This window comes from Euleptes europaea, chromosome 5 (assembly GCF_029931775.1).
Source record: "Euleptes europaea isolate rEulEur1 chromosome 5, rEulEur1.hap1, whole genome shotgun sequence".
Taxonomy (NCBI): Eukaryota; Metazoa; Chordata; class Lepidosauria; order Squamata; family Sphaerodactylidae; genus Euleptes; species Euleptes europaea.
This window is the reverse complement of record NC_079316.1, coordinates 53,367,837-53,394,155: the sequence shown is the minus strand read 5'-3', so window position 1 is coordinate 53,394,155 and position 26,319 is coordinate 53,367,837. Positions and strand designations below refer to the sequence as shown.

The window sequence follows — 26,319 nt, the reverse complement described above, 5'->3', positions numbered from 1 at the left end:
TGGCTGGTAAGGCAGCCTTGCACGAGTCAGGCCATGAAAAGCCCAGTCACTGAAAAACAAACCCTTAATTTAAATGTTAATGAAAGTGCTGTGGAGACATCAGAGGGTTACATTTTCTGCAAGAAGCAGATACACCAGCAGTACGATTTATGGCCCCCGCTGCCTCCCCTCTTGCTATCCCTGCTTCATCAGCCGGTGAAGTTAAAAAAAAAAAAAAAACTAATTTTAACTTTAACTCCACACTTCCACCCTGGGATGCAATTGCTAAATTATCTGCTAGCAAAACACTGATCAAAGGTGGAAAAACAAAGGCACACTGCACAGCCAAGCAAAAGTAAACAGCAGCTATGGCCCAGGAAAATTACCTTCTCCATCCCTCCCCTTGGAAGTTTGAAAAATTGAGGAGAAAGATCACTGACTGGAAATGGAAACCTGCAGTCCTATGACTGCTGGCCCCCTGAGCTGTAATCAATGTGACAGGAGAAACCAACACAGGCATTTTCTCCTTGCCTGCACAAAATTGTACAAGAGATGGGCTTCTTCCCTGCCCTCAGCATGATTCCTTGCCCTCAAAAGTAAGAAATTAAATCACAGCAGCTGTCATAACACAAGTAGCACTGAATTAAAGGAAAAGTTGGTACAGTAGCTAATTTGCTGATAGTGGCCCTGATGAGGACAGAAAGGCGGTGTATAAATTCTGTAAATAAATAAAAATTATGGTAAAAGAACATAGTTTCTTTTTACAATACTCATAATCTCACCAGAGAAAAGAAAGTAAAATTAAATCAATACTTTTCTCCAAACAAGTTGAATTTGTTGATTTGGTAAAAGAACATGTATCTGCATGCCCTCAATTTGCATGATCTGAGCAAGGCTGTCAAGGATAGGACATTTTGGAGGACTTTCATTCATGGGGTCGCCATGAGTCGGAAGCAACTTGACGGCACTTAACACACACACACATCTGCATGCACTCCAAAATGCAAAATCAATATAATTAAGTATTTAAGACTGCATAAGACTCAGTCATGCCAAAAACCTAAAGCTATTGCTTCAAGCAACCAGAAGAGCAGGGTCAAGGATGCAACTACCTTCCTTCATAAGGAAAAAAGAGAAAAACCAAGCTGGAAAAATTCTTCCATTTCATTATCATAAAGAAAATATCTGAAGAACTTTCTGCAAGGGACATCCCTGTGAGATTAATGGTATCATTCTATTTATGGTCCATTTTATGGAGCAGCCTGTTCTAGAAATTCAGCCCAAGCTCTGCAAATCCGGGTGGGATCTTGACGGTGATTTGCCACTATCAGTGACATGTTAAACCTTTCTTAAGATAACACACATTGCTTCAGTTTCTTCATTTGAGAAGAGGTGCACATTAGAGAAGAAGCACAAATGCTCCTATCACTATATTGCCTTTATGGAGTTAACAGTATACAACCATAGGGCTATAAGGAATTTTAAATATCTAGTTCTACTCAGTGAATAGGGAGAGCGCTGCTTTTTTGGGACAAAAGTCAGACGCATCCTCCTATCTATGTTGTACAGTGTGTAGATCTTCAGCTTGCTCCAGCCCCCTATTCATCTGTACCAAAGGTGAGGGGCAACACTTGCTGCCTTGCAGATAATATGCTTTTGCAGCTGTTATCTCAGTACTAGAAGCCAGCCGCCATCTTTCCTCCTTCTTGTGATCAGGTATCTCCATAGTGCCTTTTATCAGTGATTACGCCCATGCAAAACAGAGAAAGTGGAAATAATAGAACATGTTCTGCTGCAATATCCATTCTACAATGATATAAGATCACAGTACATTCTCTCGGTATTGTCATCCTTTCCTGGGAGATCTGAAGAAGCTAAAGTTTCCCTTCTCTTAGCAGACTCCTCTCAGGAAATAACCACTCAAGTAGCCAAATTTTGCCTCTGGTCTTGTGGGATTCGTAAATGGCTGATTGAAAGCCTTTCCCCATAGAAGATTTTTCCTCCCAGAACCATCAACTTTTTATTATTTGAACCTAACTTTGATTTTTATTCAGAGATGATATTGTATCAAAATAAAATTTGATTGATTTCAGTACTATGTTCTAACCAAGCAGGGTCAGGCTAACACAACCCACAAACCTACTCTTAATCTAGATCATCAGTGAACCCTGGGAGAACCAATCAATATTTTTTTAGAGTGAAACAAAAATGGCTTTGTCAACAATTGCCAATGAACAGTAATGCTCTGCTCCATCAGAAAGGCACCAAAGCAGCCTCCTAAATTTACGCATACCAGCAAAGGAAAGAAGGATCCTAAAGGCTCCTGAGCCACTTCAAAACTAACTCTGTTCAGTAAGACTATACAAAGCATTAAAGAAGGATGGAAGCGGGATTTGACTCTCACCCTGTGCTAGCAAAGCCCCTTTTTACCCCCAAGCTCACTTTCTTTTAGGTTGGCAGCAACATTTTCTTGGAAGGGACAAGTATATGGGTTAGCTGACACCCTCGCTCTGAGGAATTTTAATTAACTTCTCCCATCATCAATATATTAAGGGGCAAGGGTTCTATTATATGGGGTCAGCAGTGTGTTCTAGCTCTTGCTATATCAGCCGTCAAATTGAAGAATTAATGACGTGGCTAATCGGCTCTAATACTTGGGGGTGGAAAGGGGGGAAGGAAGAGAAGTGCGGTGGGATCAGCAGTCTCATAAAACAAGCTAGTGATCCAAACCTGGTTGCTGATGGAGAAGCCACTCTGCACACTTCCATTTATCACCCAGTGGGGGGGGAAATACGCTAAGTAAATATTGTGACAGAGTGTGTGTGTTCGCTGCAGGGAGAGAAGTCAGTGTTCTGACAAGAGGCCAGCCCTGCAGGTCATCGCTTAGGAGGATAAAGCAGTGTGCTATGAAAGGATTCTCCCAGCCACTGCAGCACAGTCAGTGTCGTTCAATGGGAAGAGCTCTGGTTAGTGCTGGCTGTACTGAGCCACTGTAGTGGTTAGTGCTGGCTGTACTGAGCCACTGCACAGCTCTTAAGTTCAAAGGGTGCCCACGCAACAGATTGAAGATCAATGAGACTCTTGTCTGTGTTCATGAATTCAAGCAATATAAGCAGCAAAGGGAGGACAGAATACAGAACAGGTAGAACAGTTACCATGAAGCCAAATATTCACTTAAATTTAAATCTACCTCCCACCCCCCTTTTTTTCCTGGTAGTTAGTACAATTACGCTGGAGGGGTTGGCCTGTCCGCCAGTTTGTAAGTACTGTGCACCATCTGGTTTTAATGTTTGGAATTTGTTATATTTTATTGTTTTATTGTTGTTATCTGCCCTGAACCTGGCCTTGGCCAGGGAGGGCAGGCTAAAAGTTTAAAAAATGAATAAAAAATAAAATAAAATAAATACAGGAATTCTTATACTTATCAATCTATTGCAAGGATTCCAAAAACTTTTAAAAAGTTAAGCCTTGCTCCAAATGCAACAGCAGCAGCATGGGACAGGTCATAATTCAGAGATCAATTACAATTCCAAACAGAAAATTGGTTTAATTCAGAATAGAATTGCTTTGTTACAACGTGCTTTGTGAATAATACCAGGCCTCAAAATAAAACTTGAGCCAGAGTACAGAATTGTCAGAATCCTTCATGATACAAGACATTGCATGGGCATTAGGTAGTTCCCTTTTTGTTTTTGTATGAGTGTGGCAGTCCTTTATCAGTCTTCAGTTCTTAATAGTCATCAGAATAATGGCTGTGAGATTACCAAAAATCACTCATCAGGGCAGTTCAATTTCTGCTATGCATATCTTCCCAATAAACATAGTCTTAACACATCAGACTGCATTTACAGGTGCCTATTTATGATCATAACAGCTGCCAATATATATCTCCGTGTGTTTTAGTGACTGATGGTGCTATCACAAGCAGAGTTATATCCTTCCAAGTCCACTGAACTGGACTCAATGAACTTAGTGTAACTGCTTAGGATGGCGCTATTAATTTTAATGTTATCCAGAATTCTCACAGAAAATGAGTGCTCCTCCAGTCATTACAACAGTAGTTTAATTTCAAAACATCTCTGTACATTCTCAGAAGCTACAGTGTACTGTTGAACTATTTAATTTCATTTAGTTTAATTTTAAAGCTAAATGAAATGAAATGGTTCAGCAGTACACTGTAGCTTCTGGGAATGCAGAGATGTTCATTTTGCATTATGAGCAAGAAAAGCAGTCTGAAAGAGAACCCAACTTGCAAGCCTTTATAATATAGTACGTACAACTGAGGCTGCAATACTAAGAACACTTTCCTGGGCCCTACTGAATATAATGACTTACTACTGAGTAGACCTGTTTAGGATTGCTTCCCAAATCTTTCATTTTTCTTTCAGAAGTTGCCAGAACTGCAATCTTAGTTCTATTACCTGAATAAATCTCACACAGGGATTATTTGCATAAAGGGTGGAATGGCTTTTAAGTTATCTGTATCAACAGAAACCACAATATTCTGAGCTAAAGTGCTGAGCTATTAAACACACTCGCAAAAATTTGGTTCTCTGTCTCACAATAGTAGCAAGATATGCGGGCGCCACACTTAGGAGAAGACAGAGTTCCTCCATTCCATTTTGTTATCCTTCCATGGACTTGGTGTCCCTAGACCTTCACTCCACCTGTCTTCCAACTGTACACAGAAAATTTCTGTAATGAACTGTGTGATGGCTGCATAGGCAGTTTGTCTTTGCTGTAGCTTTCCGCTGCCTCAGTCTGCTACACGATTCTTCCCTTCAGCTGAGCCACGAAACAAATGGGCATATTAAAACATCACACTTGCTTGTTTGTTTTTAAAGCATGCAGTTATGTGACAATCAGCATTCCTTAACACCTTCCTTGTTACCTGATCTTTCAAATAACTGACTTGTTACTGTGCCTCTAGTTCCCGCTCAAAGCACTTTTTTAAAATTCCTAGTGGCCATCTCGTTCCTCACTGTAAGCCCTATTTGATTTGCATCGCCTCTGTGAAGCACTATATTTTATACATAAGAAAAACCACAGCTTTGCAGATTGGCATGTGGCATCAATCTCAAATATAGTGTGTGATGTAATCAGTGATAAATGATAGCATTCATACTCCTTTCACACTCATACATACTCTACTAACATATCATGTCATTTCTGCCAATCTTTGGGAGGGGGTGCTTGAATATGTGTAGTTTCTCATTACATAATTTGTATGCAGAAACAAAATTTTGCAGTCCAATTTTGTTTTTAAAAAGGTAAGTGAACAGCAGCAAAACTGTCCTGCCCTGACCAAACAGATACAAGATTAAACTAAACAAGATGCTAGGAGATCCTTCATCGGATCTACAATTCCTTTTCTTAAAAACAGTGCCAGTCTGGGGAGGACAGATTCAAACTGGGGTCATGGTACCATGAGGAGAAGGTTTAGCTTTTTCCATGTAGTGGGTTTTTTTTTAACCACAAGTGCCTCTTCCATCACCCCCAAGCTCCTATTTATGGACGATGCATACAGGTTGCCAGTCTATTTCCTCCAAAGATAAATAGCAATTGGACCATTGGAGACCTAGAAAATAGCACAGGAGTTAACACCTTTCCTCCCATGTTGTGGTTCTAATCCAAATTGAGTAGGATGGCTCTACTTCTGATATTTACTAAGAAAAACATGCTAGAGATCTTTTTATGGATCTTGCACCATCTTACCTTCTTTGCCCCTCACCTGTTATTCTTGTATCCACTACAAGCCAATTGACTATCATGCCACAGTTGTCTAAAGAATACTTGTTACGATAATATTGTAGATGGGCTAAAATGTGGCAGGAGCAAGCTTTAAGTAAACATATAAAAAGGCCTTCAGTTTTAATTTCAACACAATAACCAAATTCCTAACTCCTACAACTGCACAATGAAAAAGGTAAACGGAGCCTTGGCTTACCTGTGAGGGCTCCTTCTTCTCTGAGCTTCGAGGACATCTGATGATTGGGTTATTCTGTTCCTATACTCAGGGAGAGGCAGGATTCACAGATCTTTACTTCCTGTCCCTGTGCTAGGACAGCCCCCCAACTTCCAGTTCGAGGACTTCCCAAGCAGAAATTGAAGACAGGAGTAAGATAACATGCAAGAAAAAACAATACAATCAACGGTAGCTACACAAAGTGAAGAACATGAAGTTAGTCAAAAAACTACAGGCTAATAACAGTGCCAACAGTAAGGCAACAATTGAAAAAACAAAGGGTAAGAATATGCCCTCTAACTTTCCATACTCTGAGAGTATTTGTGGTATGGTTTTATAGTTCTTCTGCGGATCTTCGCCCTGGGCGGGCCAGATGTCCTCTCCGCTCAGAGAAGAAGGAGCCCTCACAGGTAAGCCAAGGCTCCGTTCTCTCTCTGAGCTTCGAGGACATCTGATGATTGGGATTTTCAAAAGCCGTTTTAATCTCGGGTGGGCTCAGGTCACGGTTGCCACGTGTTGAAGTACCCTTCTTCTGAAAGCCGCATCCGCTGAAGAGTAGGTATTAATTTTGTAATATCTCACGACAGTGGACAGGCTGGACCACGTTGCCACCTTGCAGATCTCTTCTACTGAGGCTTGTTTATCGAAGGCCGCCGAGGTGGCAGCACTACGAACAGAGTGGGCCGTAATCCCCGATGGGATGTGGATACCAGAGTGTTTGTAGCAGAGTTGTATGCACTGACGAATACACTTGCTGATGGAGGCGGTCGACATACGAAATCCCTTGTTAGGAGGTGTAACCAAGATGAAAAGAGCTTCAGTTTTCTGAAAGGATTTTGTCCTATTCAAATAGACATGAAGTGCTCTTTTAACGTCCAGTGGTGTGCCAGTTTCTTTCTGTCGGATGAGATGGGTGAGGACAGAAAGATGGCAAGTGGAGCTCTTGTAGCCAATGAAATTTAGAATTGACTTTGGGAATGAAAGACGGGTCGGGAGGTAAGACTACCTTGTCTGAATGGAATATGCAGAGGCTTTTCCTGGAAGAGAGAGCACCTATTTCAGATACTCTTCTTGCGGAAGTCACTGCTGTTAGAAAAAGTGTTTTCATACGTAAAAGGGTCAGTGATGCTTCCCGTAGTGGTTAGAAGGGAGGTTTGGTTAACGCGTTCAGGACAAGGTGTAGACACCACGTTGGAAATCGGTGGATTACAGGAGTAGACAAGGTGGAGGCTCCTTTCAGGAAACTGGCGATGTGAGGATGAGTAGTGATGGGGTAGCCATCCAGGAGAGGGATGACGGTGGCGATAGCAGCAACCTGTCGTCGAAGAGTTGAAGACTTAAGCTTCTGGTCTAGCCCATCTTGAAGGAAGCTAAGGAGGCCGGCTGTAGTCATGTCGAGTGGGTCCAGATGTTTTCTGTTACACCATCTAGCGAAAGCTTTCCATGTGAAGCTGTAAATATGTTTGGTTGACTCTCTTCTCACCTCCAGCATGGTGGATACTACATCCGAAGAGTAGTCCCTGTCTAACAGCCGTTGCCTCTCAAGTCCCAAGCGGTCAGTCTCAGCCACGCCGGATCTGGGTGCAGAATGGGACCTTGATACAATAGGTTTTGGCATACCGGAAGCTCCCATGGTTCCTGTACTGAGAGTTCTCTGAGCGTTGGGAACCACTGACGGCGGGGTCAATGTGGAGCTATCATGATAACATGTGCTTGTTCCTTCCTCAACTTCCGTAGCACCTTTGGAATGATTGGCAAGGGAGGGAAGGTGTAAAGTCGTCCTCTTGGCCACGGAGATTCCAGGGGGTCCACTCTCTCTGCTCTTGGGTGAATGAACCTGGAGAAGAACCTTGGGACTTGATGATTCTGCCCCGAGGCAAACAGATCTACTGCCAGCGGAACGAACCGTTCTTGAATCTGGACAAAGATGTTCTTGTCGAGGGTCCATTCTCCCTCGTCCACTTGTTGCCTGCTTAGCCAGTGTTTAGGGTGCCCTTGATGTGCTCCGCCCAGAGTGAGGCAAGGTGTCTTTCTGCCCAATTTAGAATTACCACTGCTTCGGCGTGCAGGGAGGAGGAACGAGACCCTCCCTGCTTGCTGAGGTGGTCTTTTGCAGATACATTGTCCGTTCTGACCAGAATGTGTTGGTTTTTGATCATCGGAAGAAACTGCAGGAGTGCTCTTTTGATCGCCCTCAACTCCAATCTGTTGATGTGAAGGAGATGTTCTGTTGATGACCACGACCCCTGGGCTAGATGGTGGTAAAGGGTGGCTCCCCACCCTTCTAGACTCGCATCGGCGAAGATCTGAGTCGAAGGGCCCTGAATGTAAGCGAGTCCCTTTGATAGGTTGGAACTCTTGGTCCACCACCGCAGACTGGTTTTGACGTGGGACATAAGTGCCAGGCGTGGCTTCTTCTTCCGAGCAATTTGCACTTGATATGGTTTTAGAAACCATTGAAGATCTCGCATGTGTAGTCGGGCCCAGGGAGCCATAGGAATGCATGAAACCGTGAGTCCTTGAAGTCTGACCAGAATGGAGAGCCCTATCGACCTTGTGACTAAGGAGGTTCTTGCTAAGTTTGTTATGGTCGTTATCTTGTCTGGTGGGAGGAAAACCATATTCCGCTTTGTATTTATGATTGCTCCCAGGTGGTGAAGAGTTTGGGATGGTAAAACCTTGCTCTTTTCCAAGTTTATTAGAAATCTGTGTTGAGACAATGTCTGCATCACAGTCTGAGTATGTTGAATTGCTATGGACTGAGAGGGTGCGCTCACCAGTATGTCGTCCAGGTAGGGGAATATGTGGATTCCCTGTTCTCTCAGCAGAGCCACGAGGGTGATGAGGACCTTGGTAAATGTCTGTAGGGCTGACGAGAGGCCGAATGGTAAGGCTCAAAACTGGTAGTGACACGGACCGTGTGCGAAGCGCAGAAATATTCGGTGCGATGGATGAATTAAGATGTGCATGTATGCTTCCGTGAGGTCTATCGATGTTAGATAAGTCCGTGGTGTTAGGGCTTCGATGATGGACCTCAGAGTCTCCATCCTGAATCGCTTGTAAATGACATAGCGATTTAAAAATTTTAAATCCAAGATGGCATGCCAGTCCTTGTTGCGCTTTGGGACCGTGAAAAAACACGGAGTAGACCCCTGTGTGTTGCTCCGTGCGTGGTACCAGTTCTAAGGCTTGGATGTCGAGAAGATGCTGGACTGCCAAGTGAGTGTGAAGACGCTTTTCTGGTTTTTGAGATGTGGGAGAGAGTATGAAGTGGTCTGGAGGAGTGCTGACAAGTTCTATTCTGTAGCCTTCTTGGATGACTCTGAACACCCAGACATCGGGGTTTGACGATCTCCAGATGTTCTCGAAGGCTTGTAGTCTCCCCCCCCACTGGGCCGGACGGGTGGTCATTGTTTGGCCTGCTTGTCACCAAACCTGTTGTTTTTGTCACCTTGTCCCTGGAATTGAGAGCCTTTTCCGAATCTGGCTCCTCTCCTGAAGGAGCCACAGCCGGAATTCCAGGCGTTTCGTCTGCCGTCCTGTCTAGGTCTTGCCATGGAATGGGAAGTTCTGAAGGGATGAAAGGAAGAAGAAAAAGAGGCTTTTCCGTCCCTCTTTAATTTGGTATACTTAGGGAGGGCCTTCTTTTTATCCTTTGTCTCAACCAATATGTCGTCAAGTTTAGGACCAAAAAGGTGGTGGCCTCCCTCAAAGGGGTAGCCCAGGAGTAGTGCTTTGGAGCCGTTGTCAGCTGACCAGGGATGTATCCAGAGTGCCCTTCTGGCTGCGGAGGCTGCCACCAGAGACCTGGCTGAGAAGGACATGGAATCTAGCGATGCATCAGCCATGAAGTTAATGGCTTTCAGCAACCTCTTGAGGCCATCCAGAACTCTTCTGTTGTCCTGAGGAACTAAATCAATTATTTTCCTTGTCCACATAATGCCAGCTCTTGCGAACAGGGCGGTGGTGGCTGATGCCTGAATGGACATGGCAGCTGCTTCATGCACTCTTTTTGTGGCATACTCAGCCTTTCTGTCCAGAGAGTCTTTAATATTGTCTGCACCGTCCTCTGAAATCAGACTGGGCGATTGAAGGGCTGTGACAGGGGCCTCAACCAAAGGAACCTGCAAGAGGGCCATTGCTCTGGGTTCTAAGGTATACATTTTCTTTATTGAAATGGGGACCTGTTTGTGTGACATGGGTTTCTCCCACTCTGATCGAATGAGGTCCTCAAAATACTCAGGGAAGGGAACAGTACTAGACTTAGTTTTAACCCTGGCAAAGAACTCCTTAGTGTCCCTAAATATAGTTTAGTTTTTAATGGCTTCTGTGTCCTCATCCTCGTGGAGGTCGAGGGCAGCCACAGCTTTGCTTAAGAGGTAGTCCTCACTGGTAGTCCTCACTGGCGAAGAGGCGTGACTGGTGGTCTTGGTCTGGGGCCCCTTCCTCCCCTTCTTCCCTCTCTTCTTCAGAAGAGAACTCTCCCTCCTCTTTCTCTTCCGTTTCCGTGGAGAGATTAGCATGCTGTGCCCCAACTTTGCTAGAGAGAGGAGCCTTTCTGGCGGCCTTGGTTGGCCAGGGGTTGTAGGAGCGGCTGCAGGACGGCCTGTCTATAGCCTCTGACCGAATAGAGTCTCTAGAGGGAGAGGAGGCTCTGGAACTCAAGGGACCCCTGCCCGAGGGGCCGGCAAGTAGAGCCATTTCTTCCCTGAGAACTCTTCTCATTAAGTCAAGCATGCTTCGATCATCCGCCCCCTCCCCCCCAGGGGCAAGGGGAAAAGAACTCTGTACATTACCACATGCTTCGCCTGTAGCAGATTCTCCCGTGGAGCCGGCATTACAGGTTTCTTCTTCCACCGCACCCTCGTTACTCCCAGGGGCCGAATGGGGGGTGGGAGCCGCGTCCTCCGTTTTCTCCGCAGCGCGCACCTTTTTGGAGCCATTTTTCTTGTCGTCTCTGTGCTTTCTTTTCTGCGCCGCTGCCTCAGCGGCAAGGCGCTCGTGCCACTTCGCTTGTCCCGCTGGCTTTGAAGACGGCTTCCCCGCCGCAATGTTTTTGTGGCGGGGCAGGAACCCTGAGACTTGCTCCTCGTCCCCGGACATAAGCTCTTCCCCCATCTGGTCTCTACTCTCCACCATACCACTCAAAGAGTAAGGTAAAGGGGTGGGAGGAGGAAGGGGAAAAGACAAGACCGGCAGGAAAATGGAGGAAAAAGCGAAAAAGGAGATCCTTAGATGAGAGGGATTAGATTGTTAAGGTGGGGAAAAACTGTAAGGAAAAAAGGCAAGCAAAGAGAAGACAAAGATAAGGCCTAGCTATGAAGCTCGCTCTAAAGCTGCTTCTCCCTCTGAGGCAGGACTAGAACTGGAAGTTGGGGAGCCGTCCTAGCACAGGGACAGGAAGTAAAGATCTGTGAATCCTGCCTCTCCCTGAGTATAGGAACAGAATAACCCAATCATCAGATGTCCTCAAAGCTCAGAGAGAGAACACATAAGGAAGCTTCTGAAATAGGTTTATAAACAAGAGGCAGAATGGGAACGGCGTCCAATGAGAGCAACGATGGAGTTCTACATGTATAATTTCTATTCCTCACATCTCTTTTTATGTAAACCCTCCAAGTGCCATAAAATAGATAGTCTTCAATCAACACACAAAATATATTCTCAATAAATTCTTAACCTGCATAATTCATAACGTTTCTTAGAACAATAAGATGTTTGGATGGTGACAGGCAGCTTGGCAAATAAAGAAAACCATATTTAAACATGAAGCAATCTTGTATTAAAATTCATTCTTTTACCTTGACAATGGACTAATAGCAATAGACCAGACCCGATCTTCAGTCTGTATGGTGTGCAAACATTTCCCAGCTCTGCCTGGTGATAGAGACCATACCTAGAAAGAGAATTAGACAATAAAAGGTGCAAAGTTCAGGTGTAAATACTGTTAGGCCATTTATGCATGGGAGATTTTGCCTTGGATTTGCCACTCTCTAGATGCACATTTTTCCCATCCAAATTCTCAAAACTCAAACATAAGCCCCCATGCAGAATTTTGAGAATTCCGATGGGGAAAATGTGCACCTACAGAGCGGCAAATCCAAGGCAACCCCCATGCATAAATGGCCTCAGTGTTCAAAAATTATTTCCTCCTGATATAATTTTCTGAGCACAATCTCTTTCCATCAACCCCACCATAGCATCAGAAATCTTCCCCATCACCACCTCATTTTGATTACAAGTTCTGGGCCAATACATTATTCTAAGCAAAGAAATTACAGAACAGACTAGCAGCAAGACCTGTTCAAATCAGTTTCATTTAAGGCTGTAGACAGGCAGAGGGATTGTCATCTGAAATGTGTCTGATCAAATGCTACTGAAGCATAAATTTAGATTTTATCTGTCATCTTTGTGGGTCTTTCTACAGACAAACTTTTAAAGCCTTCTTCCCAAATATTTTGAAAACATCAGAAACACTTGAACGGGGTAGTCTTGTTCTCACTACGCTTTTGTTCTACTCTCTGCTAAAAAATTCACGAACTCCTTAATTTATATTTTGACAGCACTTGCTCTACAACAATCCATGTTTAGGAACAGACCCAAGTAACTCCTTTAAGAAGTTTATCAGCTTTCAGAAACTTGTTACAGGCGAGTAAATAACCTTGTGTTCTTGAAACCCTTCTGATTCCAGTGCTTCTCCCAACTCTGCCAAACAAACAATCTCATTTTCTGGATCCTAAAATATAGACTCTGGCTTCCTTTCCACCTAACTCTTCTCGCCCCCACCCCACCAAGCAAAAAAAAAAAAAAAAAAAAAACTCTTAAAGGAGCTTCAAAGCTGGGAGTGTTGTATTTGTTTGTTTGTTGATAATGCTCAGGATTGTAGGCTATTCAGTGTCAGTAGGGAATTTGGCACCTAGTGTCAGAAAAAGGAGCAGAAAAGCTGAGCTCTTTTAATGCACCCCTATCTCATACAGGTTAAAAATATTGCTGGGAGCATGCTATCTGGTGCCTATCAATGAGGAATGTGCATTAGCAGCTACTCAAAGCTCAGCCCTAATCAACACTCACTATCCCTCCAAAGCACCCAATGCACTTACAACTCCCATTAGAGACCTACTAGGGATTCCCTTCCAGCTAGGAGTCAACACAAGGAAAATGTCACTTGGTAAAAATAAAAGCAATTCTCTATTCAAAAGGATCAGGATGGAAGAGTGTTAGGTGAGCCAGGTTCTATTTCTGCTTTTAAAAAAGGAGTACAATTAAAGCTGAATTCCCTTCGACTTTGAGGATTTTGCCCTCAAGGTCATGAGATGCTTCAAAGTTTCGGCTGCAGGAAGGCGGACACACTTGGCCATCACAAAAACACACACACAAAAAAAAACCTCCTGCAATGTGGAAGGCTGAAGTATAGGAGTTACACTCTCATTCAGATGAGAAATTAAGAGTTGTGTTTACTTTATTCAAACACTAACCTAAAACATAAAAACCGCACCCCACACACTCAAGACTAGAAAATAATTTAGGACCCAATTCAAAACACACTTCAATGGAAAAAGCACAATTTAACTCAGTGGGGCATATCTTCTCATAATGCATTTTAGATTAAGGTGCCAGCTTTGCTTCATGACAAATAAATATTTCAATAGCAAGTGTAGGCCATGAAACATATAAGACAAACAAAACTACCATATTTCCACCAGTTTATGCAAAATCCCAAATAACATACATGTCAGGATATATCAAAAGCTGTCTAGAGAACCCTAGTAGCTTCTTTGCCAGGTAACTTAACTGGATTTGTCCTCAAGGCACCACAAGGAAGGATAAGGAGAAAACAATCCTATAGTCCATTAACTAGGAAGTGCAACAGAGATCATTCAGTCCAGTTCCCTGTGGTTCGCCATCATGAGGCTGATGGCACAAATTCCTAAATCAGTGTGGTGTAGTGGTTACAGTGTCAGACTAGGATTTGGAAACCCAGGTTCAAATCTCCACTCATGCCATGGGAGTTTGCTGGGTGACTTTGGACCAGTCACACACTCTCAGCCTAACCTACCTCACAGGGTTGTTGTGAGAATAAAACAGAGGAGAAGAGAATAGTGTAAGCTGATTCGGGTTCCCGTTGGGGACAAAAATGGGATATAAATAAAGTAAAGGAATAAGTAAATAAACCCAAATTATTACAACAGATACTTACATACTTCACTGTGAAGAATGCAGAAAAAATCAGATGATGGAACTTCTACAGAATTGCCTAGGAAATTGCTTTAGAAGTTCCATCATCTGATTGTTCCTGCAGTTAAGAACTACATTAATACTGAAATAACTCTTTAAATTAACACTTACTGTCACCATTTTAATTAGAAAGAAAAAAATTAACAATCTCTTTTCCTCCAGGGAGCTAAAAAAACACACTCATCTTTAAATCCTATGTCCAGATTTTTGCTTTTGAATGAATCTGGTATCATTTTAACTACTCCCTTTCAGATGTTTTTTCCCTAGGTGGCTCCCATATGGGTTTTTTGCTCTGTTTTGGACTCCCAAATGCAGCAAATTATTTCCAAGCTTCCACACAACATTGTTGCTCATCCGCTGTCCTTCCATGGTTTCCATGTGCCTTCTCAAACCACCTTTGATCTTATGCTTCCTGCAGGCAAAGCATATTTTGTTTCCATGTAGAAGGTACGTTTTCTCCTGCCACATTCCTCCATCTCGCTGCACCACTGGGGGCTTTTTTAAAAATCAGCAATAGCTTGATTGCCATAACATTAGAATATATAACAATCTATCCATTGGGTCCTCGGAATTCTCAGCATTCTTTTTTTTAAGTTTCTAACTCTTAATTGGTGAGATTTATGTTACAACAAAAGGGGCTACCTTTTTTTTTTAAAGATGAAATCTGGGAGTTCAGAGGACATAATCATTATAACATTACACCACTATAATGATCTAGCTATTGCATTTTATTTTTTAAAGGCCCTTGATGGTGCAAGGAGGTTGGTAGTTGCACAGGAACTACCTGGGAGACCCACTGCAGCTGCAATAAATTAGCAGCTGCAACAGGAAAACTACAGGGGAATTGTCACCATGTGGAAGACCCCCTCATCTCATTTACTCCCACTACCTTCAGAATAAGGACCTTTGCTGATACATCCCATCCATGAATGAATTTCTGCCAGGGGTAGCCTATCTAACTGCTTTCAGCTCAAGTCAGCTGAAGTAGTTTCAAGCCCTTTAGATCACTTGAATTTTGCTAATTGGTAGAGGCTACATGAATTCCTAACACCTGCCCCAGAAACAGGCTTCTGTAGTGATCTATTGAGGGGCATCAGGAGAAAGTATGTGAAGCAGTAGCTATCAAAAAAGGAGACCGTCAAACTGCTGAAGTGTCTGTCATCCTGATGTGTTCAGAGCCTCCTGCTAAAATTTGACAAGCTGCCAAAAGTAAAGAAATCTGCCCACTTCATGGCCTCCACAAACCTAACCACCACTTCACATATTTCATCTATAGCATCTTCTAGAGTATCTGCAGCAATATCATTTTCTCTCAATGGGCAGACATGGTCAAATTCCCCAATTATTAAGAAAGTTTACCACCTTGCCTTTCTCAGATATATTCAAAATAATTTACAATAAATAAATACAGCTCATGCAAACAGGGAATTTCTGCTATAAGCTTGTACTTTAAAACCCTTCTGACTCTTCTGTTTGTGTTCAATCCTTTATTTTCCTTTACAAACTCTGTAACCAAATGCATTTGCTGCTGCTTGAGTACCTCAAAAAATATAGCCCGAAGACCTTATTGTTCACTTGAGAATCAAAAATACCATGAGGCTTCTCTCGCTATTAACAAATACTCCAAGCCAGTTACTGATGAATGAACTGCATCTTCCCCAACATGCTCTCCAAATGGCTAGACCCCTTTGGTCAGTGCCCCATCAGTTATGACAATATTCTGTTGGCTGGGTGGGAAGGAATTGTTGAATGGAAATGGGTCTACTGCTCTAGGAAAATGGCCCTACAGATGTCCCTATTCCTAAACCAAGATTTGGAAAGGCTATGAAGTAAAATATGGGAGAAACTAGAATAATTATCTATAGCTGGACAAATTCCACTTACCAACTCATACAGTTCAGTCCTAATAATCCCAATCCTAATAACCCCAATCCTAATAGCAAAGGTTTATAGACACCAAACCCCTCTCTGCCATTTTTCTTGTCTAATATCCCAGGCTCAATAAAAAAAATTCTCATAAAAAAAGATGTTGCTTCATTGTCCCTTAGCACAGCTGGCATGCACACACAATCATTTTGGGGAGGGGATAAGCCAGCACTCTACCTCCCAGCCAAATCACAAATGAACACATATCTATGAGAATCTTGCTCTTCCCTTTACAGCTTCTCATGCCTTTCTATGGAGACATGCTAAATATCTAAGCTAAGCATGCTTACACCTTCAGTTTAGTCCTCACATAGCTTAATTTCAAAGCTCATTTGCCCCTTCTGAGCCTCTCCCATTGAGTATGTACTATCATTATGTAGATAGCTATGGCCATGCTAGATCTGATGTTAAGAAACAGAAGTGCCATTCTCCCCTTGTGGTAGTAAAGCAAGTTGAGAGATCATGCACTGATTATTACAAACAATGCAATGAAGGTAAATGCTAATCAGGAGCAACCAGAACTGAGACCCTAAGTTTGCTGAGTTCTGGAACCACAATGATCCTCCCTTTAAGCTACCACTGTCTGCCCTGACCAATGCTTTGCACTGATTCCTTCCATAAAGGTGTTATTCTTTGCCTTAAAAAGTGTTGACTCTGGAACGTATTCTGTTAGTGTTCATAAAGAATATTTTATTAATTATGGTACACGCTACTTATTCTCCATGCTAAGTAACACCTTTCTGCTCTGTCCTGTAAATGCAGCATTACTTATTGTTCTTTAGTTCAGAGCTTGGATTTTGAAAGAGATGAAATTGAAAGGGGTTTGAGAAAGTCACCCTTTTAAAGCATGAAGCATGGAATGAGAACAGGAACTTCTCTGAACTATCTTCCAACTTTCTTTCCCAACGCATATTGTTAGGTATAGAGGAAGGCATAAGAGCTCACCTTTGCTGTTCTGTCCCGGGAGCCACTGACAATGATGCCCCCTTGAGCGTCCACACAGTTCACTTCCTGCTCATGTGCCAAGAACTTGAAGTTAAAGGAGCTGTTCAGCTTATGAAGGGCAATATTGCCATCTCTAGCAAAAAAGAAAAATGAGAAGTTCCATCTCCTCACACCAACATCACAAGGCGTGCATGCCTCTGGTACATGGCACTACTTCTACACTGGAGACTATCCTGCTAAACTTCACTTCAGCTTATTCTTGATTACCATCAGTAAAGATGTACAAACTAGATTTGAAAGGGCTCCAGAAAACAGAACACAAGCTACAGTATGTATACCAATCTCTTTTCCTCAAAATTAATTTACTTCATAACTGCTTTAGGCCTCATCTGCCTACATTCAATCTAGGACAACGTTATATGACTGGGAAAGCGCTCACCTCTGAAACTGAACAGGGAAAGAGAAACCATTGCCACAGCCACAATAACAGAAATTAATACACAAATTATGCTTGCCTCTTCCAGTTTATTTCAAGGATCTGTATTCTACAGGTATTTGGTGCCTTCGTTCCTCTAAACACATATTAAAGGCCTACTTTGTCAGTGACATCTGTATGTAGAGTACAGCTCCTGCAGATGTGCCTTAAAATGTCTGTTTCAGGGGGAGGAAACTTTAAAAATACTAAAACCAAGGCTCACATTTAGGCAATCTAACATTGCATATGTACAAGCAGTCTCAATCATCATCTTGGCAGTGACCCTGATCAGGGTTGTACAGACACCCCCCATTAAAAAGTTTAAAAATGTGCCCAGACAATCTGAATTTTGGAACAATAGAAATGAAATTCTACTACCCATAAAATTGTGCAAGCATATCAAAACTACACAATTTCCTGCCCTCGCCTCAGTCATTAATCTGTTTTATGACAGATTTTGGGCCAATCGTCTTCTCCCAGAATTAATCACCTCACAAGGTTGTGTGTGTGTTACATGCCGTCAAGTCACTTACAACTTATGGTGACCCTATAAATTAATGACCTCCAAAATGTGCTATCTTTGACAGCCTTGCTCAGGTCTTGCAAAATCAAGGCCATGGCTTCCTCATAGGGTTATCATGAGGAGGAAGCGAGAACCAGGTATGCCACTCTGTGCTCCTTGGAGGAAGGGCAGGATAAAAATGTACTAGACAAAACAGCTTCTCTGAAAGAAGCCAGACACACAGCACAGAAGCTCTTGAAGAAAGTTCTTCCAGCTCTAATTCAAGTATACCCATAAACAAATGCTAGACATTCAGCCACCATTACTCTCCTCCCCTTTTTCCCTCCAACAAAGAACTTACCCTCCTCCGCTGACAATGTGACCATTAGCAAGCACAAAGCGGCACACGTCCTCCTGGTGCCCAGAGAAGACTGCCTGAGGACAGCGTTGCAAGCCAGTGCGACTGGGACGAAGCCAATAAGCCTGAATATCTTCTGCCTGGGACAGGTAAAGATACTCGCTATCTAGCTGCATCCAGGGCATTAAACTGGAGGGGAAAAATATTTTAATATTAGAAAATATGCTGGTTGTAACAAACATCATGCACTGGAATTCTTGATTGCCTTTGAATTTAGGGCATTTCCAACTACTTAAAAATCCCATGCTAATGGTGATCCAATCACTGAGTCATAGGGAAGGAGGCTAGCCTTGCTGTGGGTAGACAGATATATGCCTGCTTGGTACATCTAAAATAAAATTTTGGGGAGGGGGAAATGTGGCCTCCAGAGCTAGAGAGGTCTTCAAAGTATTATTTGAAAATATTGTACAAACAAATTATCCATGTAATGACAAGTACTGCTGCAGGGGAGTTAGGAGCCTAGCCTAGCCAAAGTTTACTTTTTTAAAAAATGGGAGGGGGGAACGCTTGAGGAGTGAAGAGGCTTCCCAATGCCCCTAAATCATTTCCATTTAAACCAGATCCCATCCATTCTGTATGCAGATCTTCTGTGCCAGCAGCAAACAACTGCCATAAAAGAAATTAGAGAAGATGGGAAGATGAAAAAGAACTGGACAAAAAGAACTTAAATACAGTTGGAATGTTACAGTACTAGCAGAAAAGATAAATGCATAGACAGAGCAACATCACCTGAACTAATTCTGTCTCGAGACTAAAGGTCTCTAGCGACCCCTTTTGGGGTTTTCATGGCAGGAGACTAACAGAGGTGGCTTGCCAGTGCCTTCCTCTGCACAGCAACCCTGGTATTCCTTGGTGGTCTCCCATCCAAATACTAACCAGGGCTGGCCCTGCTTAGCTTCTGAGATCTGACGAGATCAGGCTAGCCTGGGCCATCCAGGTCAGGGCATTTGTAAGCTAACAAACGCTAAAGCTTAATGAAGACCAAAAATGTAATGGACTCCAAAGATACAAAGCCAATTCTGGTGGCTGATCCTGGGATAAGAGACAGATCATGATGGATAGCCGTGTTAGTCTGTCAATAGCAGTACAAAAGAGCAAGTGTCCAGTAGCACCTTAAAGACTAACAAAATTTCTGGCAGGGCATGAGCTTTTGTGAGCTACAGCTCACTTCTTCAGATACTGCTAGAATGGGGTAAGAGGAAATAGAAAGGAGTCACTTGCTTGCGCTTCCATTTGAGGGGCAGGCTCCTCTGACAGCGCCCATGTCTCCAGTTCTGAGAAACTTTTACTCTCTCCTTCACCGGGACACATTGCACTCTGCAGACAGAGAGAGAGAAAAAGAGAAAAGTCAGATCTAGGTAGGAATCCATCAGTATACTGGCACTGTATAAGAGCATCTGATGACTGTGTTCAGGTGCTCGAACAGCAGGGACACATTTGCCACCTAATACCACAATAATGTTTATTTTTCAATCTTATAACCCACTCTACCCCAGCAAGTCGGGCTCAGAGCAACTCACATAAACTACGAAACATACCATAAAACCATAAAATTGCATAAAACAATAAGTTAAAAACAGCCCTAACAGATTAAAATCACAGTTTCTAATTCTAATAGCACATAGGGTTGCAATATAAGGCCACAGCATGACCTGCAGGCAGATGTTCAGCAACGGCAGGTAAGGTAGAGAGGCCAGCATTTATAGTAAAAATTTATAGCTTAGGAAGGATGCCAAAGGCAGGAAATAGGTAGGTGAATGCATCTAGCCTATACCAAGTATTACTAGTTCTCTATCACTTTACTACTACTTAGTTTCATCACGTTTGTGCCATCTGAAAACATTAACACAATGGAGCACAACCCATAGTTTAGTAATTTAGGGAAAGGCTATGGCTCAGTGGTTCAATCCCTGGCACAGGTGAGGTGCCAGAAGATTGGAGGCAGGCAAATGTTGTCCCCATCTTCAAGAAGGGGAAAAAGGAGGATCCGGGTAACTACCAACCCATCAGCTTGACTTCTATACCAGGAAAAGTGTTCGAACAAATCATCAAACACTCCGTCCTTGAGCATTTAGAAAGGATGGATCTGATCACTAAGAGCTAGCACGGGTTTCTCAAGAATAAGTCATGTCAGACTAATCTTATCTCCTTTTTTGAGAAAGTTACTACCTTGCTGGATCAGGGGAATGCCGTAGACATAGTTTATCTAGATTTCAGTAAGGCTTTTGATAAGGTTCCACATAGTATTCTAGTTGACAAATTGGGAAAATGTGGTTTAGATCCTATTATTGTTAGGTGGATCTGCAACTGGTTGACAGATCGTACCCAAAGAATGCTAATTAATGGTTTCTCATCCACTTGGAGAGAAGTGACTAGTGGAGTTCCTCGGATCTGTGCTGGGCCCTGTGTTGTTCAACATCTTTATAAATTATTTGGATGTAGGAATAGAGGGGATGCTTATTAAATTTGCAGATGATACTAAATTGGGAGGGGTAGCAAATACGGTAGAAGACAGAGCCAAGATGCAGGATGATCTTGACAGGCTGGAGAAGTGGGCTAGAACTAATAAAATGCACTTCAACAAAGACAAATGTAAAGTTCTGCATTTAGGTAGGAAAAATCAAATGCATAATTATAGGATGGGGGAGACTTGTTTGAGCAGTAGTGTGTGTGAAAAGGAGCTTGGGGTTTTAGTAGACCAAACACTGAACATGAGTCAGCAGTGTGATGTGGTAGCTAGAAAGGCAAATGCAGTCTTGGGCTGCATCAACAGAAGTATAGTGTCCAGATGTCAGATAGGATTTCTGGCAACACGGGCTAGACAATATGATCCTTCCGTGCACTCCCCCCCTCCCTCCTGTTTTGCACATGAACCACTAGCTCTGGTCAGAGATCTACACTTGTATGGAGACCCGCCCGTGTAAATCTTCCATCAGATACCGGGTCTCGCTCACAATGCCAGGAACTCCACCAACCTCACCTCTGATTGCCCTTAAGTACCCGGTACTTGACCCACTGAAGTCGTTACCAGGAGAAAGAAATCTATTGTTTCCCTTGTATTGCTGTAACCATTGTGTCCGTTCTATAAATGTAGCAAATTCCCAATGATCTGCATTCTAACCTTCTTCGTCTTGCTGAAACCACTGACTTCCAGAATAAAATCTTTGAATCACTGCTCTGTCTGGATTCGAGCTTCTATTGCCTGAGACGCCGTGGGTTTACTGAAACCTTGACACCAGATCACGCGAAGTGATGGTATCGCTTTACTCTGCTCTGGTTAGACCTCAACTAGAGTACTGTGTTCAGTTTTGGGCACCACAATTTAAAAAAGATGTAGACAAGCTGGAATGTGTCTAGAGGAGGGCAACAAAAATGGTGAGGGGTCTGGAGACCAAGTCCTATGAGAAAAGGTTGAAGGAGCTGGGTATGTTTAGCCTGAAGAGAAGACAGAGAGGATTGATAACCATGTTCAAGTACTTGAGGGGCTGTCATATTGAGGATGGTGCCGAGTTGTTTTCTGTTGCCCAAGAAGGTCGGACCAGAACCAACGGGTTGAAATTCAACCAAAAGAGTTTCCATCTAGACATTAGGAAGAATTTTCTAACAGTTAGAGTGATTCCTCAATGGAACAGGCTTCCTCGGGAGGTGGTAAGGTCTCCTTCCCTGGAGGTTTTTAAGGTTAGATGGCCATCTGTCAGCAATGCTGATTCTGTGACCTTAGGCAGATGATGAGAGGGAGGGCATCTTGGCCATCTTCTGGTCACTAGGTGTGGGGGGGAGGTAGTTGTGAATTTCCGGAATTGTGCAGGGGGTTGGACTTGATGACCCTGGTGGTCCCTTCCAACTCTATGATTCTATAATTCTAACTTAGAGAGTATATGATGTGAAAGACTCTGGAGAGCCACTGCCAGTATGAGTAGACAATACTGATCTTGACGGACAAACGGTCTGATTCAGTATAAGAAGGCTTCTGTCTGAAGTTGCAGTCGTATTGGAAAGACATACATCATGAACTTTGAAAGATGCTCCAACATAAATTTCCTCTAGATCCTAAGAATATGTTGTTAAGTATTATACCATCAGAAGATCTATTTAAATATACTACAACGGCTGCTAGAATGGTTCTGGCGAGGAAATGGAAACAGGCACTTCTTCCGGACGTAGAATGCAAAGAAAAATTAATAGAATATGCTATTATGGCTAAAATGACTAACATGGTAAACAGTGATATGAGCAGTTTCATGAAAAATGGAAATTATTTTATCAGTATGTTGAGGTTTAATTACAATTATAACAAAATAAGAGAGTAGATGCTAATCAACTGTAGTCAAACCCCTTTCAATTTCATATTTGGATAATTATTTTGACACTAAATATGCTCGATATGTTTGATAAGACAATTAGCTTTCGGTTGTATGATTAGTAACGTTAAAATTGTTTTCTGTAAGTTGGGTAGCTATTTCAATTGCACAATAGTGTTGAATATCATGTCAATGTAATCTGTTTGATTTGCTTTCTACTTGTTTTCTTTTTAATTGTATTGCTGATATCCCTTTTGCCCCTTTTTTCCTTCTGTATCCCCTTTATATAGAAAATAAAGGGGGGGGGAAGTATAAGACAGCTTCATATGTGAGAATTACCCAGCAGGTCATCAAAGAGACACAAGTTAATTTTACTACAACTTTCTAGCAGGCAACAGCATAATGAACATATATGGAGCTACCTTACATCATACCACTGGTCCATACAGTACAGTATGCAACTGCTCAGTCTCAGGCAGAAAGGTGTCTTTCCCAACACCTGCTACCTAAAATTTATTAACTGGAAAGTGTCAGGGACTGAACCTGTGACCTTCTGCATATGAAGCACATACTCTACAACTGAGCTATGACCTGACCCAGACAATAACGGTGCCAATAAAAGAAAAAGAATGTCCAGAATAACGGAGAGCTCATGATCCTCAACTTATATAAATGATTTCAGGGCCATTTTAGAGATTTTTACTAGCACATTTTTGCACAAAAGAACAAAAATAATACGAGCAGAATAGTCTTTTAAAAAATCCATGCAGTCACTTTTGTGAGCACAGTACATTCAGATAATAGAATTTCCCACTCATGAAACTGTCACCGGGGCTTCCATAAATATCATTGCCAGGTACAAGTAGACTACTAATATGGACGGGAGGGTTATGCAAATAAGCCATTAACACATTTCCACTGCTCAGTTCACTAACACATGCTGACCAGTATGGTCTACTGGGTCTAACTGAAGAGTTAGATTAAGAGATGGGAAAGTCCAGTTCATGTACTCATTCAGCTGTAGTGCCTACAAGTCATGATCTCTCAGGCTAACCCACCTCACAAGGTTGCTGGGGGAGCTCTCCAGGGCAAAGAACTATACAAGTTTAGATGGATCCTGCGAAAATTTATCCTCTACCTTGAAAAACACCTTTTACCCATTGTCAACTTTTTAAAAATAGGACAGTACTGCATTCAAAAGCTCTGCTCACGACCTGAGTTCGATCCTGACGGAAGTCGGTTTCAGGTAGCCGGCTCAAGGTTGACTCAGCCTTCCATCCTTCCGAGGTCAGTAAAATGAGTACCCAGCTTGCTGGGGGTAAAGGGAAGATGACTGGGGAAGGCACTGGCAAACCACCAGTAAACAAAGTCTGCCTTGGAAACGTCAGGATGTGACGTCACCCCATGGGTCAGGAATGACCCAGTGCTTGCACAGGGGACCTTCACCTTTTACAACTTTTTAAAAATAGGACTATTTTTAAAATAAGACTGTTACCTCAAAATAAAGATATTAAACCACATCTTTTACTATCTAATGATTCCCCATGAGATACTGCATCAAGCGCTCTGGTGAAATACAGAAAACCTGTCCTTATTCCATCTCATTTATTAAAGAACTACACTGTTCTGTTCAAATACAGAAGCTGTTTCAATATGATAGCCCTAAGCAGCTTTGACGCACATCCTGCTGTTCCTAATTTTTAATGTTCATTTCCCAAATAAATATAAATCTGTTTTTTTCCTCATTCAAGGAAAAGACCAGTTTCAAATCGCATATAACAGCTGTCATCTCAATGTGTAAGACTTGCACCAAATCCTAATATAGAAGCAGAAGACCAGAACAAACTCTCAGAGGCAAAAACTACCACCACCTGGCTCAGATATAAAGGTAGCAAGATAGTAGCTACTCAAAGCAGTATGGGGGCATAAAAATTTAATTTCTGAAAACAAGAGAGTAACCAGAGTCTACATTTAGTATCCAGTGGAATGATAAAGCACAGAAAGAGAATCCCTTAAGAACTCTCCATGAAAGAAAGCTACTTTAAAATAGGCATGTGCAACAGTGGGAGGAATAAAACTGAAGGAATGCTTTTGTCTGGACTCTGTGAATTCCAGCATCAGGCTCATGGGCATCAACCCTTCAAATGCACGGCAGGTTACAGCATTGGAGCTATTGTGGCTGTTTATTATTAACACAAATTTGGAATAGCTTTTTGTTCTCATGGAGCTAGAAAGGTGAATTTAGGCTAATTAACTAATGCCCACTTCAGTGGTGGTAGCCTAAACATGTATCAGTGTATTTGGTCACATTCATCCCTCCCCCCTCCCACCTGTTGTTCCCCAATTGATAATTTTTTAGAAGTATAAACTTGTTGTGGCAAAGACTTCTCAAAGACATTTGCTGGAACAATATATAAACAACAATATTGTGACCTCTAACACCATCTTGGGTGGACCCTCGAGTACTCTTTGCTACTGTGATAACATACTGTATTTCTCTCATAGTAACTCAGCCACAGTACCTCCAATTTTATACATTATATTGTTTATATATTATATTAAAGGTTATAGAGGTCTTCTAGGCTGCTAAAAAGTAGTAGTAGCTAGTCTAGTTCATTTCTAGTACAGATGAAAGTCAATACATAGGGAATTCAATCTCCATCAAAGCCCTCATAGTCCTGTTCTTCCAGGAAGCAAGGGCTCACAAGCACATAGAAGCAACCTACCTTTAGTCTCTTCTAAGAGAAGATACTCTCACTGGCTTACAGAGATCAATATATAATGCACTGCTATTTGTATCAAAGTCTCACCGAAGTCAATGGGACATGTGCTGAATTGAGTAAGATTTTCTTTACCTCCTAAAGGACAAAGAGAGATCAACTACTACCCTTAATTCAATCTCATACTAAAAGTTAGTGGTCCCCAACATAGTGCCCATGAGCATAGTGTTGCCAGGTCCCTCTTCGCCACCAGCGGATGGTTTTGGGGGCGGAGCCTGAGGAGGGCGTGGTTTGGGGAGGGGAGGGACTTCAATGCCATAGGGTTCAATTGCCAAAGTGGCCATTTTCTCCAGGTGAACTGATCTTTACTGGCTGGAAATCAGTTGTTATAGCAGGAGATCTCCAGCTAGTACCTGGAGGTTGGCAACCCTACATGGGCACCACTTTCCTAGTGCCCACCAAGTGTTTTTAGAAAATAAGCAGGGAGAGGTGGTACATTTACCCAGCAAGGCTTCTCATTGGACACTGGAGATTTGATTGACTGTGTAGATTTTTTAAAAAAATTGTTTCAACAGCAGCTGCCACCACAGCACAAGGAGCACACAGTGGCAGCTGCTGTTGAAACAATGTTTTTTTAAAAAAAAATCTGCACAGCATTGTGTGACTGAAGGAAAGCTGTGTATACACGCAAGAAAATGTTCTTAAATAATACGTTAATTTTAAAAGGCCTCCTGTTAAGCAGAGCTTCTGGCTGAAATGTTGAAGAGCTACTGTTAGATATATGTATAACCTCACTCCCTGACATTTTGTGGTTGGCTCCGCCTCCTTTGGCAGCCATTTTGCAGTAGCACCC

The 26,319-nt window shown here is 42.5% G+C and overlaps 1 protein-coding gene across 1 annotated transcript in view; it reads right to left on the bottom strand.

Annotated features, from left to right (window-relative positions):
* Positions 1-26,319, bottom strand: part of FBXW4 (F-box and WD repeat domain containing 4) — an 85,377-nt gene that overhangs the window by 46,234 nt on the left and 12,824 nt on the right. The window contains exons 2-5 of the mRNA XM_056849512.1: positions 19,667-19,762; positions 18,389-18,574; positions 17,051-17,183; positions 11,746-11,840 (exon numbers count right to left, since the gene is read on the bottom strand). Coding sequence (XP_056705490.1) covers positions 11,746-11,840; positions 17,051-17,183; positions 18,389-18,574; positions 19,667-19,762 — 510 coding nt within the window. The remainder of the gene's footprint in view (positions 1-11,745; positions 11,841-17,050; positions 17,184-18,388; positions 18,575-19,666; positions 19,763-26,319) is intronic.